General features: G+C 39.0%; 1 protein-coding gene across 1 annotated transcript in view; it reads right to left on the bottom strand.

The window, feature by feature from the left end:
- The window catches only part of FGF2 (fibroblast growth factor 2), an 88,536-nt gene that overhangs the window by 59,009 nt on the left and 7,518 nt on the right, over positions 1-22,009 (bottom strand). The window contains 2 exon segments of the mRNA XM_059417442.1: positions 1,649-2,087; positions 2,089-2,528. Of these exon segments, the coding sequence (XP_059273425.1) occupies positions 1,649-2,087; positions 2,089-2,528 (879 nt within the window).

Below are 22,009 nucleotides of genomic sequence, written 5' to 3'. Positions count from 1 at the left end.
CATCTTTTTTTTTTTTTTTTAAAGATTTTATTTATTTATTTGTCAGAGAGAGAGCGAGCGAGAGCAAGCGCAGGCAGACAGAGTGGAAGGCAGAGTCAGGGGGAGAAGCAGGCTCCCTGCGGAGCAAGGAGCCCGATGTGGGAGTCGATCCCAGGACGCTGGGATCATGACCTGAGCTGAAGGCAGCTGCTTAACCAACTGAGCCACCCAGGCGTCCCAAGAGCTGCATCTTTTGCTGGTTGCTATTTTGGAATCAATAAAGACCCAATATAAAAAGCACATTTCCCATTCATCAACCCAGGTTTGGTGGCAAAGCTTTGGCCTCTTCCTGTGTCACCTCACAGGTGTGAATGACGTTCCATCAGCATCTTGTGATAAAGAGGTAATTACTGGGGAGTGAAGCTCCGTACCTGGGGAGGTCTTTTCTCAGAAAAATAGAAGAGCAGAGTCTTCATCTGAAACCCAGAAAGGAAGGCCAAACACAGGGCTTTTAAAACAGCTGTTTCACCTGCACTTACAGGATGCCAGTTAAAATATACTCTGATCTTTCTCCCATTTCAGATTCCACCAGTGTTGTTAATCAACCCATTTTATACCCCTTTCTTCCTATTTTCTATAGACCAGTTGGTCTCAAAGTGTGGTCCCAGGTCAGCACCACCTGGGGAACTTGTTACAAATGCAAATCATCAGGCCCCACTCCAGACCTAAGGACTCAAACTCAGGAGACAAGGTTCAGCAATTTGTTATAACCACCCCCCCCCGGATTCTAATGCACCCCTCAAGTTTGAGAACCAATGACTGTAGGCCAGCGTTATTTCTATAACCACTAATAGATTATTTTTTACTGAACACAAAAGTGTACACTAATGAAATGAGACCTCCCAGCTCTGTATATAAGCTCTCATTTGAGCCTCAAACCTGATGCAAAATAGACATTGCCCTCACTTTAAATCTGACGAAACAGGCTCAAGGTCCCAAAGCTAACAATTGCAGGCGAGTGATTAAAGCTTTTGCGGTTCTCATCACTATTAAAACAGAAGTGTGTCGCACTTTATTAACAAAGTCCATATCTATTGCTCTGAAAGCTTTCGGAAATTAAGAAAAAATTAGAAATAGATGGGTGAGAGCAGTGTGCCAGCTGGCTCGAATCCTACCAAGTCGGAGTTTAAGGGCACAACTCTGGGAAGGTATTTTTCCAAAAAAGAACACTTAATTCAAGTTTGGTCCCTCTGTCTCTGTCAGTGGGGTTGCGCGCCCCCAACACAGAAGGGATTGGAACTTCAGGGTGGGGACCCGGACGGCATCTCAGCGAGCCGGCTCACCTCTCCGCCGCCGGGCATCCCCTAAGCAACAGGCTGCGCGAAGGCCAGGCCCAGGCACCCTGCGGCTCTGGGCCCAGGGGACTGACTGGTTTACCAGGGGAAATTGGCACACTCCGAAGCCCCGGGAAGTATCTAACCCGACACCGCAGCTCCGGGGAGGTGGGGGCGAGTGGTGAACCCGAAACCGCTGAGGGCTGCGCGGAAAGAAACCACAGATCCCACTGAGGTCAGAGTGACGAGAAGGAAGAAGCTGGAATGAAGGCGCGGGGGAGAGAACCCCAGGAGATGGAGATGGGATGGGGGAGGAAGAGCGGGCCAGCACTCACTGTGAGGATCGCTCTTCTCCCGGACCCCGTCCACTCTGCCATCCGGCTGGATGCGCAGGAAGAAGCCCCCGTTTTTGCAGTACAGCCGCTTGGGGTCCTTGAAGTGGCCGGGCGGGAAGGCGCCGCTACCGCCGTCCTCCGGCTGGGCGGGCAGCGTGGTGATGCTCCCGGCTGCCATGGCTCCGCCGGCGCTCTGCCGGGGTGCCCGCGCCCCTGGAGCCGCGCGGGGAGCCGCCGCCCCCCGGCCCCGGCTCCCGACCCGGTCCGGGGCACGGCCACGGCCCCGGCCCCCCAGCCTCCCGCCCGGCAGCGCGCGGCCGCGCCCGTGGGCCCCCAGCCTGGAGCCGCTCCGCCGCTTCCCTCTCCCGCTGCCCTAGAGCGCGGGGCGCCGCGGGGCTCGGGAGCTGGGGTTTAGGGCTGGGTGTCTCCGCGGCCGCCGCTCTCGGGAGGGCCGCCTGCCGTAGCTGCAGCGCCCGGGATCCGGCAGCAACCGCGGCACCGCGTCGGCTGGTCTGGCACCGGCCGGGCCGCGGCGTCACATCTTCTACATCTCCACCCCCAAACACCCACCCCCCCAACACACGCCCCCGGCCCTCCTCCCTTCCTGCGCGCCGCCCCCTACTCGCTGCGGGCTTTCTGGGGCCGGCCTCTGGGTCGGGAGCTTTGGCCTCATCAGCACGCAAGCGCGCGACATCAGTCCGAGGGGGAGCCCGAACGCACCCGGGGGCGGGGGAGGTGCGGAGGGCGTGCGGGGAGCCGACCGCGGAGGCCGCCGCAGCTCTAGGGGCTCGACCCCAGCGAAGCCCCTCAGAAGTCGCCCCAGCCCAGCCCTGCGCCACCCAAGCCACATTTAGTCTTCCTTCACACGGCAGAGCTTTTGCTGTGCAACCAGCCGTGACTCAACTTTTAAACGTTTTAAATGCAACTTTCTCCCCCATTCTTTTTCCTTGTCAGCGTTTCAAAGCGAAGAAACTCTTTCCACCCCCAAGAAGTAAAGGAATCGGAAATGAGGGAGGATTCCGTGTCGGAATAATTTCTGAACGCCCCAAAAATAAGTTCTGAACGCACCAAAAGAGGGGCATTCGTGGAGCACAAACCGTTAAACTTGAAGGCAGAGGCTGAAATCATTGACTAACAAAAGGAAAGTATGAGGCCAGAGGAGGGGAGCTTTTTTCTTTTAAAAGAAAAAAAAAAGTTTTTACCATCCTAACTTGAATTAGACGACGTGGAAAGATGAAAATAGGCCTCAAATTCTTATGTGATAGAAGTGCATTGATGTCTTACTCCTAAACGGGCACTAGCCCTGGTTAAACTTTTGGGCGTTTCTTGAAGGGAGGGTAGTTTTCTAAAAATCCCAAATTACAGAATTGAAGTTAGTTGGACATTGGTAATTTTCAGTGGAATATAAAAGGTATTAGAGATGAGCAGAAAGTTTTCTAATCTTGAGTGTCTCCTATATACGAAGCATTTGGGTAATGCGGTGGGAGATGCTCAGTCAGGCAGGATCTTGTCCCACACAGTGCGGGAGGTAAGATCCGAAGCATGAACAACCCAAATACTGGGGAGAGGTGCCAAGGCCATACAAGAATAAAATGAGGTGTTGTAAGATTTCAGACAAAAGGTAATTCAGTTTGTGGGGGGATAGATTGACTGTTAGGAAAAGCTTCTAGGAAGATTCGAGAACACAGTAGTTCCTTTATTTGGGAACAGATTTGGTTTCAAAAGAACAGTGCATCAAAAGATGAAAGTAGGGGCTCCTGGGTGGCTCAGTTGGTTAAGGGACTGCCTTCGGCTCAGGTCATGATCCCAGGATCCTGGGATCCGGCTCCCCCTACTCTCCCTGGAGCCTGCTTCTTCTTCTCCCTCCGCCTGCCACTCCCCCCTGCCTGTGCTCTCTCTCTCTCTGTCAAATAAATAAATTCTTAAAAATTAAAAAAAATATTTTTTGAAAGATGAAAATATTTTTCATACGTCTCCGTGAGGAGTTTAACTCTAGATGCATTTCTAGGATGTTAAATATAAGTATGAAGAGACTGGAGCTTTAAAACACAGAATATTCTTCCCTGGGCTGGTATATATTCTCTGACCTCTCTCTCCAAAATGGACAGGTTTTATCTACATTGAAAATCTGTTAAGATAAATAATCTCTTCCAGATGATCTCTGTAGGTGTCCCAAGGAATGCTTAATGCCTCTGTAGGACTTGGTTGAGGTTTCCACTTACTTTGACATAAGTAGACTTGAATAAGCCTGGAACTCTATGTCAGAGAAAGCTGAGTATTCCAAGAGGAAAGGGATAAAATCTAAAAAACAAAAACAAAAAAGTAACAGTAGTATCCAGAAATTGGGGGAAGAGTTACATTCAGTTAAGTAATTTGTATGCTAATGGCTTAAGGATCTCAAAGAACTTCATTACTTGTACAATTAACCCCTTGTTTCCTAGTTCCTTCCAAAACCAGGAAAGGCCATTACAGGAAATGGTTAAACCAGCTCTGGGAATCTACTGTCTCCAAGATAAATAGTGTTAATTCCAAGAAGACCTCCTTAAGATAGTTGTCTCAAGTTCCCACCCAGCCTCCTCCCAACACACACTTGTACACATGTAGAGATAGACACTATTCTTAGATGCAATCAATTTGCTCTTACTGGAATCATGAGTAGTCAAATTACCTACATTCTCAATTTCCCAGCTATAAGGATGAATATAAAAATAAATGTAAGATGGTGGGTACAAAACTCATCATTTTTAAAAACCACTAGGTTCCAGTGATAATTATTCCAAAACTACAAAGGAAAGAGGAATTTCCCTTACAATACCAAGATGAGTTACTTTGAAATTAAGAATTATTCCTATATACAAAGAGTGTCTCCTATATACAAATATTTAACGAGAGCTTTAAAACAAACAAACAAAACAAAACAAAACAAAAAAACCAAAACACTCTCAAAAGTTCCTGGGTAGAAACATGTAGTAAAAAACCAATGTAAAATTCCTCTCACCATGTTTTAAAAATTTAAACCATACTAGTTTAAATTTTAGCACAATTTTTAAAACTATGCAACAGTATTATAAAATGCATTCAGAAATAAACATAATAGCAAATATGTTTTTTTCATTGTAGGGGAAAATGTGAATGACTTTTGAATGGATGAAAATGATTATTAAATATCTTCCATGGAAAATTAGGCATCATCTAAGTATCTGATTCTATAAGGTCTCTATATGTTTAATCATCTTTGAGCAACTTTACAACTTTTATAAATTATAGATAACTGTCCTGGACTGAATTGTGTCCTACTCTCCCCCAAATTCCTATGTTGAAGCTCTCACCTCCAATATGAAATGTAAGATGTAAAATGTAAGATGTGGGTATATTTCGAGATAAGGCCTTCCTAATCCAATATGAATGATGTGTTTATACAAAAAGGAAAGATACCAGGAGTGTGCACATACAGAAAACACCATGTGAGGACAGGAAAAAGGCTGCTGTTTGCAAGACAAGGAAAGAAGCCTCACCAGAAACCAAACCTGTAGAGGCTAAATTTTGGACTTCCAGCCTCCAGAACTATGAGAATATAAAATTTCCACTGTTTAAACCTTCCCAGTCTGGTGGCATTATGTTAGGGCACACTGAGCAGACTAACATAATAACCAATAATACACAAATTAAGTATATCTAATGAAGGACATTGAGTTCCCTTGTGTGATGGTTAATTTCACATGTCAACTTGGCTGGGCTAAGGTATGCCTACAGAGCTAGTAAAACATTGTTTTGGGGTAGGTCTGTGAGGGTGTTTCCAGTAGGGATTAACATTTGAATCAGTAGACCGAGTAAAGAAGATCCACCCTCACTAATGCTGTAGGCATCATCCATCCCTTGAGGGCTGAATAGAACAAAAAGGTGAAGGAATGTGAAATATTTCTCTTTTCCCTGAGCTTGGACATCCATCTTCTCCTGCCCTCAAACACTGAAATTCCTGGTTCTCAGGCCTTCAGCCTCAGAAGAAGTTACACCAGACTTTCTAGTCCTCCAGTTTGGAAATGACAAACTATGAAACTTCTCAGTGTTCATGACTATGTAAGCCAGGTCCTATAAAAATCTGAGATATATATATATATATATATATATATATATATATATATATATATATCTGTCATCCCTATCTACATATCTATATATCTTATATCTATATAGCTCTGGAGAACTCTAATGAATATACCTCTTCTACCTATGGAATAAGCTAGCTCTGCACCTATTCGTAAATTCACTTGAGCATTCTTTCTGCCTTGAGATGTGTGGCTCTGAATTCTCTTTCAAACCTGTTGTCACATCTTACTGGTTTCCTCATGAATTAATGAGAGAATATCAACTCTATATTTTATAAGATATAAATGTTAATATTCACTTTTTGTCTGCATGACAGTTATGATTTTATCTTTTAAAAATGTTATCCTTTAAAATTGTAAGCGTAATGAGGAGAATTTGCCCTTTACAGATTTCTTCCACTTTCCAAAAGTATTACAGGTTTCCTCCACTCTCCAAAAGTAGACCATTTCTGCGAAAGCTTTCATTAAGTCGAAATGATGTAAAGTGAAGAAGCAATTACCATTAATGTATGTGGAAAATTTTTTGAGTATTCCCAGACCAAATAAATAACCTTGTAAAGCCTTTTCTGATACCTTAGGACACATCTTGCTAATACATGCAGAAAATAAATGGACAGAAAGCTCAGATGCTCACAGCTCAAAGCTATGGGAGCTCGATGCTGACATACTGTATTCAGTTTCTGGGAAGGAGCTTGGCAGGGCCACTCCCGTTGATAGGGGTATGCACTGCTTCTGTAATGACTTGCTGCAAAACCAGCGCTGAGTGCAGTGTTCAACATTTGCACGTTTTTTGTGAAAGTGAAAATCATCTTCAGATTTCCTTCAGTAACTAAAACAAGTACTAATGTAGGTCTTTCACAAAAGTGCAGTAGCATGTGAAATTTCAAAAAGTGGGGAATACCGGCCCGCCTTGGTGGCTCAGATGGTTAAGCGGCTGCCTTTGGCTCTAGTCATGTGATCCCAGGGTCCTGGCATTGAGTCCCATGTCAGGCTCCCTGCCCAGTGAGAAGCCTCCTTCTCCCCCTGCTCATGCTCGCTCTCTCTCTCGCTCTCTGATAAATAAGTAAATAAAATCTTGAAGAAAGGGGGGGGGGGATATGTTTATAAACCTCTTTTATATAAAACATTGGGAACTGATGCATGAAGTGATTGAAAGATCAATGCAAGGATTAAAATTTCAGATGTATCTAAAAGGATTATAAATGAAAACAATATATTTTAAAATGTTAGTGTCAATAGTTGAGGGGGATTAAGGAGTGTACTTGTGAGGAGTACTGGGTGATGTATGGAAGCGTTGAAACAAATAGAACAAATAGAACACTGAATGTTAACTATACTGGAATTAAAATTAAAAAGAAAAACAAAAAGTAACAACCAGAAACAACAGTAGTAATAAAATTTTAGTGTCATTAGCAACCAAAATTTGCAAGTCATGTAATAAAACCCCCCACAGAAAAAAGCCCAGGACCAAATGGCTTCATTGGTGAATCTACCGAATGTTTAAGGAAAAATTAACACCATGCCTTCAGAAATTCTTCCAAAAACAAGAACAAAATAGAAGAGGAGGGAATAGTTTCTAACTCATTCAAGAGGCTACTATTTTACCCACACCAAAACCAGACAAAGACATCACAAGAATACAAAACTATATACCAATATTCCTTATGATCTTAGATGCAAAAATCCCCAATAAATAATTATCAAACAGAATCTAGTAACATAGAAAAAAGATTGTACATCATGTCCAAGTGGGTTTTATTCCGGAAATTCAAGTTGGTTAAACATAGCAAAATCAGTCAAAGTAAAACACCATTTTAATAGGTGTTTAAAGGTTTAAAATTTCAAAAAACACTATCATCTCAATGGACACTTTAAAAGTCTTTGACAAAATCTAATACTGTTTCATGATAAAAACAAAACCACACACACAACAAACTAGGAATAGAAAAGAATTTCCTCAACTTGATGTCACAGCCGGTGCGACAAATCGACCAGGAACGTGAGGGTAAGAGGATGAAGAAAAGAACTCGAGAAGCAAAGAGATGGGGGCAGGAGGAGCACCGAGGAAGATGTCCAACAGTGCTAAGTTTATTCAAATCACTAAGGCCATATACTATATATATGGCCTTAGTGCCTAGTTAAACCACGAGTTCCCATACACAATACACCTGTGCCTAGTTAAACCACGAGTTCCCATAATAAGTTTCACATTTAACTATAAGCAGACCTCATGATGCCAAACGGCTGATGCCAGTACAATGGTTCTGTATTGATACAGCAAACCTGAAAGTAATTTATGGGCTGTACGAGGGCAGCAAGGACCAGCAATGAACTTTTGACCCCAACCGAATTGTTCTCATTTGTTTAGCAAGCGTGTGGGAAGTCACGTAAGCGAGCGTGCAACACATAGCACAGACCCTTTCTCAGTGCTACTCAACTTTTCCCGTCCTAAACCTTCTGTTAGGTTATTCGGACTTTAAACGAGGCACAAGTCAGGGCCTGGTTTGGTCCTCGTCTCAAGCCTTATTGTGGCCTCCCACAACTTGATAAGGTCATTTATGAAAAACTCACAGCTAACATAATATTTAAAAAAATAAAAAGAAAAAATAATAAAATAATAAAAAGAAAAAACTTGCCTCCTACAATCAAGAACAAATGAAGGATGTTTTTTCTAACCACTTGTACTTAACATTATAGTAGAAATTCTAACAAGGGCAATTGGGCAAGAAATTGAAATAAAAGGCATCTAGACACAAAGGAAGAAGTAAAATCATATTTGCAGATGATAGAATCTGATAGAAAACCCTAAAGAATTCACCCACACATACACAATCAGAGCCAATAAATGAGTTCAGCAAGGTTGCAGGGTAGAAAATCAATATATTAAAATCAGTTATACTTCTTTATACTAGCAAAGAACAATCTAAAAATGAAATTAAGAAAACAATTTCATTTACCATGTCATCAAAAAAGAGTAAAATATTTAGGAATTAATTTAACCAAAGAAGTTCAAGACTTATATATTGAAAACTAGAAAACGTTGTCTGAAAGAAATTAAAGAAGATGTAAATAAATGTAAAGACATTTGTATTCATATATTGGAACACTTAATATTGTGAAGATGATTGATCTATAGACTAAATGTTTTCTCTGTCAAAATTTCCCACTTCTTTTTTGAGAAATTGGTAAGTTGATCTTAAAATTAATATGGACATACAAAGGACCCAGAATAGCCCAAACAATCTTAAACAAGAAGAGCAGAGTTGAAATACTTGATTTCAAAATTGTCTACAAAGCTACAATGTACAAATGATATAATGCTAGAATAAAAATAGAATACAGATCAATGGAATACAATTGACAGGAAATAAACTGATGTTTATGATCAACTGACTTTCAACAATGATGTCAAGACCATTCAATGAGGAAAGAATAGTCCTTTCAACAGACAGTGCTGGAACACTGATATTCACGTGAAAAAAAAAATGAATTTGGACCCCTTATACCACATAGAAAAATTAACAAATATCACAGACTTAAATGTAAGAGCTGAAACTATAACAATCTTAGGAGAAAACATAGGTGTAAATCTGGGCAACCATGGATTAGGCTACGGTTTCTTAGATGTGACACTAAAGACACAAGCAGAAAAAAAAAAAAAGATAAATTGTACTTCATCCAAATTAAAAACTTTTGTGCATCACACTGTTGAGAAAATGAAAAAGAACCCAGAGAATAAGGGGAAATATTTGTAAATCATATATATGATGAGAATCTAGTCTCCAAAATATATAAAGAACTCTTAGAACTCAACGATAAAAAGATAATCCACTTTAAAAGTAAAAGTAGGAAAAGTGTTTGAATAGACATTTCTCCAAAGAAGTATAAAGATAGCCAGGGGTGCCTGGGTGGGTCAGTCAGTTAAACATCTGCCTTCAGCTTGGGTCATGATCCCAGGGTCCAGGGACGGAGCCCTGCCTCAGGCTCCCTCAGTCAGGAGTCTGCTTCTCCTTCTCCCTCTGATCTTCCCACCTGCTCATGCTCTTGCTCACTCTTCCTCTCTCTCTCTCTCTCTAATGAATACATAATAAATCTTTGCAAAAATAGCCAAAAGTACATGAAAAGATGTTCAACATAATTAGTCATTGCGAAATGCAAATCAAAACCACAATGAGATATTACTTCACACCCACTAAGATCATTATGATTTTGAAAAATAGAAAATAACAAGTGTTGTCAAGGGTGTGGAACAGTTGGAACATCTGTACATTCCTGATGGGAACATAAAAATGTAGAAATCAGTTTGGTATGGTAGTTCCTCAAAAAATTAACACAGAGTCACCATATGACCTAGCAATTCTATTCATATATATAATGAAAACATATGGCTACACAAAAATAAGTCAATGAATGTTTATAGCAGCATCATTCATAATAGCCAAAAAGTAGAAACAACCCAAATGTCTACCTGTCAAATGGTGAATAAGTAAACAAAATGTGGTATGTCCATACAATGGAATATTATTTGGCAATAAAAAGAAGTACTGATACATGCTAAAATACAGATGAGCCTTAAAACATTATGCTACATCAAAGAAACCAGATGGAAAAGTCCACATACACAATGTATACACAACGTCCAAACTAAGCAAATCAATAGAGACACAGGGTGTCCACTCCTCATCTACATTATGTATGGTGTGGCAGTGACTGTGGAACTCTAAATGTTAACTGTTTTATTAACACTAAACTTATTTCTTTATGAAATCCCTCTAAAATGCAGAAATAACTATCTTCTAAAACCTTATACATCAAAAATAATTTTGTTGCTTCTCAAGTCATCATTATGAATATCAGCTGTGATATAATACAGTGAGCCACTCTGTTTTATTTCTACAAGGGGTAATAAAAAGTTACTTTTCACCTTTTATGCCCAGTTAGCAGATCCTGATCTCACCAGAATAATGTTCCATGCTTTATGTTGACATTGTATTATTGATTTTGAAAAACAAATAAACAAACAATAAACATCTAAGGGTTCCTGAGATAGTCAAGGCTTAATTATGGTGCATTTGGCAATTTTTATTCTTACATATTGTATGGTCACCCTAACTAAACAGCCAACCTAGTCATTCACGCTTTTCGGGCATCTGTGTGACTCTATTAATTGAGTAATCAGTCTTCTCTCATTAGATTCTTTGATTTTTGCTTTCCCAGTTTCAACCCCTAAGTTCAAAAAAATTAAAGCTTCATGATGTCTTTTACTCTTAAACTACCTGTGGGGCTCTCCTGAGGGTTAATGAACAACCACAAAGACTTGTTCTTTTACTTTTTTAAAGAGACGGGTGCTAGGAGGAATAGGTTTATTCATATGGTCTCTATTTTTTAATTAGCTCAACTCTAGAGTAAGAATTATGTGGGAATAGCTAGCAAACCAAAGGAAGAGCTCAGCCATCCTTATATTAATTCCATTCAAAACAATTGTTATTAGTAATAAATATAATACAAAGATGGTCCTTACTTGAAGGCCTTCTTATTCTTTATCTTCTGTGTAATCTGCTCAGATGCTAATTTCATTGTTTTTGTTTTTGTTTTTGTTTTTTGACATTTGTTTAAAGGAGCATCCTGACCCTCGAATCAAGGTACTTTTTTTTAATGTGCCAAAAACAAGAGAAAAATATCTGTTGTCTTAGATGCTGGGCCTGAATTGGACTGTGTGAGTCGGGAGACACCTGGGAATCCAAGATGGCCTGACTGGCCACTAATCCCACACATGCAGACTTACTGGAAGCAGCATTCAAAGGTACCCATCAAGGGTGCAGGGCAGGAAATACTTTCCCAAGATGTCCCAGTGGGCTATGGCATGGCCTATCCAACAGTCCTGAGGGCTTGATAGCAGAGGGGATGACTGTAGGAACAAACTGCATGGGGGAACCACTAGGACTAAACATTCTATCAGCCTGGGATGGCTCGCAGTTGGGACTTTAAAATGGACAACAACAAAAAACCCTGTCATCTTAAAGCACCCTTGAAAGAAGCGGAAACCTGAATTTATCTTTGGGACAAACTGCTCCTTGGTTTGGGGAGAGTACTATGAATGAAGCTCGATTATGTAGGTTTAGTACAAATACCCACCACCAGTGTTGCTCCTTTTCTAAACAAATTCAAAAGATAAAGACAAACTGGGAGAATGTGGAGTGTCCAGGACATCAAAGTGAACCTTCTAAATACGTAAAGATGCCTTAAATGTCACTGAGAAAAGACCCATGAGCAAAGGAATATGAACAAGTAGTTCACAGAAAAAGAAATAGAGACCAAATATGTAGATAAGCACATGATCTTTACATAGATAATCTTATAAAATATATAAATGAAATATCAAACATGTGAATAAAAGAAATGCAAAGTAAACTAGAATGAAAGATATTTTTCTACTTTTCAGATGGACATAGTCAGAAAGTCTAATATATAGCATCAGAGAACAGGAGGAAACAGGTACTCTCTGTCACTGCTGGTGGCAGATCAAACTCGAGAGAGCATTCAGTATTTGAAGTAAGTGTGTCTTTTAATCCAGCAATTTCTTTTCTAGGAATTTATCCTATCAACATATTCACACGTGTGTCCAAAGATATGTGAATATATGTGCTTCAGCTTTGCTTATGGTTGCAAAAGCCTGGCATTAAGCAATAAAAAATGTTACCAGGGGTACCTGGAGGGCTTAGTTGGTTAAGCATCCAATGCTCAATTTCAGCTCAGGTCTTGATCTCTTGTTGGGCTCCATGCTGGGATAGAAGAAAAAAAGCAGAGAGGGGAGAAGGAGGTATCAGTAGAGGCCTGAAAAAGAAATTATGGTAGAGTCATTCATTTAATAAATATTTTTTTTCCGAGCCTATCACTACCAGATGCAATTCTGTAATGAACTATTGTAGGTTTTTGTTGTTGTTTTTTTTTTTTTTTAAAGGAAGTTGATCTTTAGGTATGGCAATGGAATGATTTCCAAGATACATTGAAAAAGTGGAAAACAAGTGAAAAATACAAGGCATGCTGCCATGTGTATTGTATATTTCCATTTTTCACAAAGGGAGAACATACATGTATCCGCAATATATATGCTTTTATTGGCTTAGAGTATTTCAGGAATTATCTGTCTCTGGGGAGAGCTGGGGACTAGAAACTGCAAAAGACCTCCCAACTATCTTGTTTTTGTGCTCCTTGATTTTTTAACCACATGCATGCACATGCATGTACTACATGCATTATTTTTCCACTTAAATAACTTAGTTTAGAATACATGTAGTAAGAAAAATATAAGAATTTGATGTCAAATTCCTTTTTTGAAAAAATCCAAAAAGTAAAGGAAGAGGGTCCAGAAAGTAAAGATACTGTGTCAGTCATCTCTGACTATGTCCTGCAGGATTTCAGGGGACAGCTCTCGGATGACTTCCATATCCCCTATCTCCCTATAAGAACACATGGTTAGTAGAAACCAGTAGGGTAAATAATTGCCAAAAGAAAAAAAAAAAAAAAAAAAAAAGAAAAGAAAGAAAGAAAGAAAAAGCTAAAATAACTGGGCTTTATTAGATATTTAGTGATCAGATGATCAAAGGTTAGAGTTCCTCTGAACTTTGAACAGATCACATCTGAAACATTCACATCTTAAAGGGGCATCGATAAAACAGATGGTTTTCCAGACTGGGCAACTCTGATTACCATAATCAGGTATTGCGGTAATCCTGCAAATTCCCATGTATCATCAGCTTCTTTTAGTCAAAGACTGAATTAGGGTGCATTACAGCAGGAAGTTACAAGAACACTTTTCCTGCAGTTCTCCAAATATAGTATCTTCTTACAGACTCTTACTTTGTTTGTCTGTCTGGTTACAAAAGAGTAGAACAGACCAAGAGTAGGATTCTTCTATCTCTTCAGTTACAAGAGTCTTTCTCCTTCCTTGGAGAAATCTATTTGCTCAGATTCTAACTTGCCCAAATTCTATTTGCCCAGAAATCTTCCCAAAGTTTAACTTGAACCTGACCACATATGGTCAAACAGCAATGCATACCACATTTAGAAATATTATAAACTCCAACCCACCAAAACTGGCTGATTATAGCCAGGGTTTGTGTTCAGAGAACAGGACTGAATATTTTTTTCTTTCATCAGTGAGGAAGCATCAGCTTTGTCTGTAGTCCAAGTTTACTATAACCTCGGCCAAATCTATGACTTTGTTTGTAACTCTTCGGCCAATGACCTCAAGCCTGACCTACAGCAGTCATCCCCTGGGATGAAAAAGGTCATTTAAACACCTCAGCCCCTAGTCATTAGGCGAATACAAAATCTTATCTCAAATTGGTATTCTTAAGGTTAAGGTCTTCTCACAAAAGAAATGCAGAAAGAATGAGTAATGATTTAAAAAAAAAAAAGCTGGAATAGGAGTTAACTAGACTTGAAATCTTCAAATGTTTTCTCAATATTCCCTCATGATAAAAAAATGCATTTCATTATAAGTGAAGGGAATTAACAATAAGTACACTTACCATGATGAACACTGAGTAATGTATAGAGTTGCTGAATCACTATATTGTATATCTGAAACTAACATAATACTGTATGTAATTATAGTGGAATCAAAATAAAAAATAAATTTAAAAAATGTATCTTACCAATTCAAATTCTCTAGAACATTACGCTTTCTGAAAAGCTAATGTTTTGGCCAGTAGTTTACTCATTGAAAAATGAAATTACGGTGAAGATTCAATTTAGAACCACTGCAATTCAAATTGAGCTAGAGTTAGAGTTTTCACTGTCCACGTAAAAGGCTAAGCAAATCAGGAAAAACATTTTGACTATTACAAGGACAACTATTTTACAGCTTTAGCATTCTGCACATATACAAACAGCAAAAGAGTACTGGTTTCCAATTCTACATCTCTCTACTTAGCATGTCTATTTTGAAAAATAATTTGAGGTAATTTGTCTATGAAAAGACAGAGTTCAAAATTATAAAAATAAGCAGACAGAACTAATTATACCAGGGTTGGACTTTATATTAATCAAACATTGAATTTAGCTCTAATCTTGTGGCAGATAAGGAAATAACAAAGGCAAGACATTAATCTAAAATCTGTGTTGTTTAACAAAAACTCACTAGAAAGTAGGCTTTCCTAGCATGAATTCTTTACAAACGTGTTGAGCAGCTCCTTATAAAAGGAGCAGTGAGTAACATAAGGGTCAATTTAAATGGACTGTAATTTTGCCAAAGATTAAGAAAATGTTCTTCAGATTACCTTAATAAAGCTGAATTCAACATTCAGTCATAACTCTGTAAAAGCGTTTCTGTAGGAAATTTAAAAATGCCTTACAGAAACATTGTATTCTGTTGACTTTGTTTAAATTAGGTCAGATTTTAGAAAATTTGGAAGGGTGGCTAATTAATATGTTCCTTAAGTCTTCTCTTGCAAATATCAGTTACCCTGAGTTCAAGTAAATACTTACTATTTTTTTAAAACTGTAAGAATGTTCATAACAATTAGCACAAAGAAGGAAATACTATTACAGCAATTATCATTTGGTAACACTTCTCAGGGATATCCTTCTTAGATAAGTGGATAATGATACGGATTATATAGATAGTTTTGTTTTGTTTTTCAAAATTGGGTCATACTGAATACACTTCTATACCAGTGTTATCCATTTGTCAGTATATTATGAAAATTTGATGTGTCATTAAGTATTTTCCTGTAAGTTTGCTCTTCATGCCATCACATTATTCCATTGCGTGGATATACCATGATGTATTTAATCTACTGTGCACATTTAGGTTGTTCTCACTGTTTCAATTATACTTTATGCAATATGCTGCCTACTTTTTAGGAGTAATTTCTTGCTTTTATTTCCTTTCGATTTCCCTTTCACAATACTCTTTGTACTTGTAATTATTTATGTAATTTATGTAATTCACTGATAGCCTGTGATTTCCAGTCTTTGATATAGAAAACACTTAATAGTACTTTTGATGGAATAGATGACTGTATAAAGACACTGGGTACATTTTATCAAGTTGGTCTGAAAAAGTTGTGTCAATGGACACTTTTCCCAAAAGCATGGTGGGAATCTCTCTTTTTCTACATTCTCTTTATCTTAGGTATTGTCTTAAATATAATCATTGAACAACTTTGCATTAAAAAAATAACAGTTCACTATTGCTTTAATTTGGATTTTAAAGTTATTATAGAAACTGAACACTATTTTCATGAGTTTATTGAACATTTATTTGTTTTGTTTTGATTTTGTTGGTTTTAAGTGTGACAAGTCCTAAGGCACAGTCATTTCAGTGTTATCTGAGAAGTACATAAAACACCAATGTTCAAAGCAACACTCTCTGATCTAAACTGCCATATTCACACGCAATAACTTTATGCTATAAACATCAAGAATTTTTACTTTTAGTCTGAAAGGGAAAGAGTCTCATCTCTACACAAAGATGAACCATAGAGGTCCTTATGAGCTGGACAGTTGGGAGAATATAAAGGATATCCCAGTCAGGTATATTTACTTTTTACTTTTTTTTTAATAATTTTTTTTGTTTTTTGACAGAGAATGATCACAAGTAGGCAGAGAGGCAGAGAGAGAGAGAGAGAGAGAGAGAGAAGCAGGCTCCCTGCCGAGCAGAGAGCCTGATGCGGGACTCAATCCCAGGACCCTGAGATCATGACCTGAGCTGAAGGCAGAGGCTTAACCCACTGAGCCACCTAGGCACCCCCAGGTACATTTACTTTTTAACTGTTCTTTTCTTCTCATTGTGTTCCCCATATAACAGGTATTTTTAAAGGAACAGAAGATAAAATATACACCGACCATTCTTCTGGTCAGTTATCTAATCTTAACTTTATTTACTTCTTTTAATGTATTTGTTTTCTCTCAGAGTCCCTGTTCATTTCTCTTCATTTCCTGATCCACTTAGAATAAATTCCAGTGTGCAATTGTATCTACATCACTGGTATTAAGAACTCTTAATGACATCAGTGCGTAGGCTACAAGAAGTATCTTAACTCTTGAGAGGGGTTAGTCATGCAATTTGTGTGGCCCTGTCTTCACTTAAAGTTGTCAAATTAAAAAAACCAAAACTACATCATTCATATGAAGCAAATAGATACAGACCTCCTTATGTTTTTGCAGTTGCTGAGGGGTATCAATTCTCTTGAGAATCTACAATCTAATTCACACCCATAAATCACAGGTCATGGCTTCTGATGGGCAGTATTGTCAGTACCTGGGGCCAGCTCATTCTGATGTTTCTAGAGGGTGTTCTTGTAAAATGATCAAACATTCAAAGAGTAAATATAAGCTGAGACCTCAAGACAATGCTCACAGTGTATTTTCAATATCACTGCTCACACATAGGATGAAAAGGGAGTATAAGAGCAACTTATCATACTGAAACTGAACTCTTTTCGTTAAGAATCAATAGGAAAAAGAGAAGAGCCTGGGTGGCTCTGTCAGTTCAACTTCTGACTCTTGATTTCGGCTGCACTTGTGATCTCAGGGTCATAGGACCGAGCCTTGTGTTGGGCTTCACACTCAGTCTGCTTGGGATTCTCTTCCTTTCCCTCTGCCCTTCTCACTGCTCACTCTCTCTCTAAAATAAATAAATGAATCTATGAATATGAAAAAAAAAAAAAGAAGAAGAGTCATAGAAAAGAGAAAGCCTGTGTGCAAAGCATTGCCATTATATAGTTGAGACAGGTTGTCTTGCCTGGGATATGTCAATAAGGCCTGTAATTGCCCAGACCTTCAACAGACCCTCGGTTCTCAGAATATCTGACCATATCGTGTTGATCCGTTAACTCTTTCGGTCTCTAAGACCATTTCACACTTCTTTTTTCTTGAACTTCCAACAACCCTCCCTTTTAGATGACACCTTGCTTGCTTCTTATTTTACTGAAGATAATGGAATCAATCAAAATAGAATTTCCTTACCTTCTCACCATCAAATAACCAACTACCTGCATCTGCTCTCATGTACTCCACCTGCACCCTGACCTGCCCTCTCCCTACTCCCCCCTAAGCCTTGGGTCACAATTCCTCTCCCTTGGTGAAGGAATTTTCTCCAGCATCACTTTTCCTCCTTTTTAGTAGATTATTCCCATCAACATAAAAACATGTAGAACTTTTTCCTATCTTCAGAAAAGCCCCTCCCTTTCCTTGACCCCACACCACTACGTATCAGATACCATTTTCTGCTTTCCTCTACAGCAAAATTCCGAAAGAACTATCTAATGGCTGCCTCTTGCACTTCCACCCATTTGTTTCTGGTTTAGGCCTTTGATTTCATCTATGGCTTAAGCAACTCTATGACAACAAAGTAATGAATACAAAAAAGACTTCACCCACATTCCACTGGTCTCATACATCAGATATTCTCATTTGATTTGTGTCCCTTCTTATTTTGCTCATTGGCTAGTGTCCTTTTTTTTTTCAGTGTTGCAATCATAGTCTAGGAATACTTTTATTTTCTATCCTCTTTACTTACCGTTGTAATTTCCTATCTTGCTACATTATTTACAGAATTCATATTTTAAAAATTAAATGTCATCAGGTTGGTATGTGGATACTTCATTTCACTATCCACTAGTTCAAACCATTTAGATGGTGTTTTACCTTTGTTACCAAGACTGCTGTGGTAAAGTAATTCATGAACATAATTTACCAATAGTCCTTACGTGAACTGTTTGTTCATGTATGTTGTAGGGAGGTCATTTAAAATGCTGTGTAACTACCCAACGACATAGTGACTAGTATTTTCTCTGCTATGGAAAAAGTACAAGGCCCTATATAATATCACATCCAGCTAGAGCTGGGGTGGGAGGATGGTTGCCTCACCTTCCTAGTTATACCTCACCACTGTTCTTCATGGTTTTTGACACATCCCCATCATCTTTGAACACTTCTTTATTTTCTCTTATATACATGAAAATGTTAGTCTTACTTTGTACTTTTCTTGCCCCAGCCATTGAATCGAGTATTTCTTAAAAGACCTCTGCTTTTTTGTTTGATTTTGTTTTATTATTATCATTATTATGTGTAGAGCACATTATTTAGAAACTGAGATCTGAACACTAGGTATGCTCAGTATTATTGCAACAACACAGTTCTCAGTACTTCTCAGCTGAAAGAGCTAGGAAATATACATCTACATATATGTGTGCACACACATGTATAGACACATACCTTATGGGAAACACAAAATCACTGGTATATCCATTCTAATCTTACAACCAGAGGGTTTATTTCCGTTTTATCCCTTTCCTTATTTATAACTCTTTATTCTAGCAGTAAGAAACCTGACTTCCATTAACCCAATGTACTTGATTGTTGGATCAACGCCCCCCGCCCCCGTAATTAATCTCTTCTCACCACCACTGCCCCCTGAGTGGGCACCCTCTTCACCTCATTCTGACACCAGTATCCCGTGTTGGACAATTTTTCCCTTGTCTGGATGCTGTCCTTATCTTGCTTGTGCTCTACTTGCCATACCCATGCTACTACCCTACTCCATGGGGACGCCCTTCTCATCCCTCTTGGGTTCCACCACTTTGTGCTGGGCCACCAACACCCACTTTACAGTATGAATGCTTACTTTTGATCAACTCTACCTATTGGCCTTGAGACCGAATTATTTAGGCAAGAAAGAAAGAAAGAAGACAGGCAGGCAATTAGAAAAAAAAGGCTCTATATATGTGTGTGTGTATATATATATATATATATATATATATATATATATATATATATACTGATACTCTCCCCACCACATTCAATGCCTTTTTTCCTTTTATTTATTTATTTTTTCGTTTATTACTACTTTAATTATTTTTTTCTTATTACCAAGGTATACAAGTAACACAATGCTGACAAGTATATGGGGGGCAGGGTACCTTTCCTCTACCCTTTTAGGTTTAGTTACTGGAAGCCTGCAAATTAAATTGACAGAAGACAGATTAACAGGAGAAAAACCATGTTTCTTCACTAATGTTAATATTCTTATGTGTAAAGGGGCTCCACAGAAAAGAGTGGAAAACCCAAAGAGGCAGTTAGACCTGGGTGTTTATGTATTATTTTATTTTATTTTTTTAAAGATTTTATTTATGTAACAGAGACTGAGATTACAAGTAGGCAGAGCGGCAGGCAGAGAGAGGTGGGGGAAGCAGGCTCCCTGCTGAGCAGAGAGCCCAATGTGGGGCTCAATTCCAGAACCCTGAGATCATGACCTACGCCAAAGGCAGAGGCTTAACTCACTGAGCCACCTAGGCACCCCTTTACATATCATTTTAACAAAGGGCAATAAATTGTGAAGCAGTGAACATACAAAGGAAGAGGGGGGTTGGGCTCCTAATGGTGGTCAATTGGGTGAAGGTAATTAGGAAATTTATAGGAGCCAAGACTTGTTTAGTAAGGGTTGTTATTATTGTTTCTAGCTTTTCAACATTACATGGGCCAGGAATTTGGTTTAATAGGTAGATTTGGGTTAAAAATCCTTCTGCCATCACTTAATAGTTGAACTACTCCAAAACAAATTCATCTGCATCTCAATTTCCTTATCTATAAAATAGGAAAAATAATAGAATCTTATAGCTATTTTAAACCTTTGAAATATTTTATTTATTTATTTGAGAGAGAGGGAGAAAGAGCACAAGCAGGGGGAGTGGCAGGTAGAGGAAGGGGGAGAAGCAAACTCCCCACTGAGCAGGGAAGCAGATGTAGGGCTTGATTCCAGGACCCTGAGGTTATGACCTGAGCCGAAGGTACATGCTTAAGCAACTGAGCCACCCAGCACCTCTCATAGCTATTTTTGAAAGGAGTAAATGAAAAAATACAAAGCATGCAGTACCTATACATAGTATTTGCTTTAGTTAATTTTTCTCCACTTTCCTCATCTATTAAATGGCCATACTATGATATCCATCTCACCAGCTTTTTGTGAGGATTAAATGAGTTATTACAGGTGAAGCGCATATAATAAATATTCAGTAAATGTTAACAATATGATTCTCTACTACAAACCAATTCAGAGCTGAGTGATAATTATCAATTAAAAAAGTAAAAGACAAATTCCTATTTATTATAAATAGACAAAAATGCTTTAAAATTTTTGCAAATGTTTCTGTAGGGGCCGTGGGCAACCAGCCCTAAAATGTGCTGAGGTGCCTGGGTGGCTCAGTCAGTTTAGCATATCATTCTTGATTTCAGCTCAGGTCATGATCTCAGGGTCCTGAGATTAAGCCCTGTGTTAGCTCCAGCTCTGTGCTGGATATAGAACCTGTGTGGGATTCTCTCTCTCCTTGACCCTCTGACCTTCCCCCACACCCAATCACTCTCATGCTCTCGAAAGTGAAATGAAATGAAATAAAAAATTAAAAAAATGAAATATGCCACTTGGGAATATTGATTATTTTGAAGTAAAAGTTACTTAAGAAACAGCCAGTACGGGGGGGAACACTCTGACCCCCTTTTGCCTCCAAAAAGCAAGAAGTAAATATCCCACATGAAAGGTACTCTCCTTATACTAGAAGGTAAGGTTCACCAGAGATAGGGAATTTAGAGCTGGAAACCTGTTACTTTTACTAATTTACTAATTTACTACCCCAACCCAAATTTTGTTTAGGATTCCTTAATGACTGGAGCTCCCAACATATATTTTCTTGGTCCTCTTAATTCCCTCACTTACTGCTTCTTTGTCTAAAAAGTATAAAAACTGCTTGCCTTAGTCTTTTATTTAGATCTTGATTTCATTATTGGACCTCCATGAGTATGTAATTAAACTTGGGTTTTTTTTCTCCTGTTAATCAATCTCAAGTCAGTTTAATTCTTAGACTGAAAGACCCCTCTCCTAGAAAGACCCCTCCCCTAGTAGACAGGATAACTAACCGCTTGTTTGCTTTTCTGTAAACCGCTGGCTTTTAGGTATAAAATTAGGTTATCAATTGTGTGATTAATTGCTTATTAATTGCTCTTTTGCCTTTCTCTAGCCGCGTGGCTTATAGAAATAATAGAGACGCCATGATGGCATTCCTCCCTTCCCCCTTCTTGTTCCCCTTCCCCACCTCTCCTTTTGCCCTTGCGGGCCCTCAGAACCAATCAGCTTGTTCCCCCTTCCCGCCGCTCTCTTCGCGCGCATGGGTCCCTGGAGCCAATCCGCAAACTCCAAGTATGCCTTTTTCAAAAGTTCAAACTGTCCACCAATCAGTTGCGCCCCACCCAA

The sequence above is a fragment of the Mustela nigripes genome, chromosome 1, assembly GCF_022355385.1.
Source record: "Mustela nigripes isolate SB6536 chromosome 1, MUSNIG.SB6536, whole genome shotgun sequence".
Classification (NCBI taxonomy): Eukaryota; Metazoa; Chordata; class Mammalia; order Carnivora; family Mustelidae; genus Mustela; species Mustela nigripes.
This window is presented reverse-complemented; position numbering and strand designations above follow the sequence as displayed.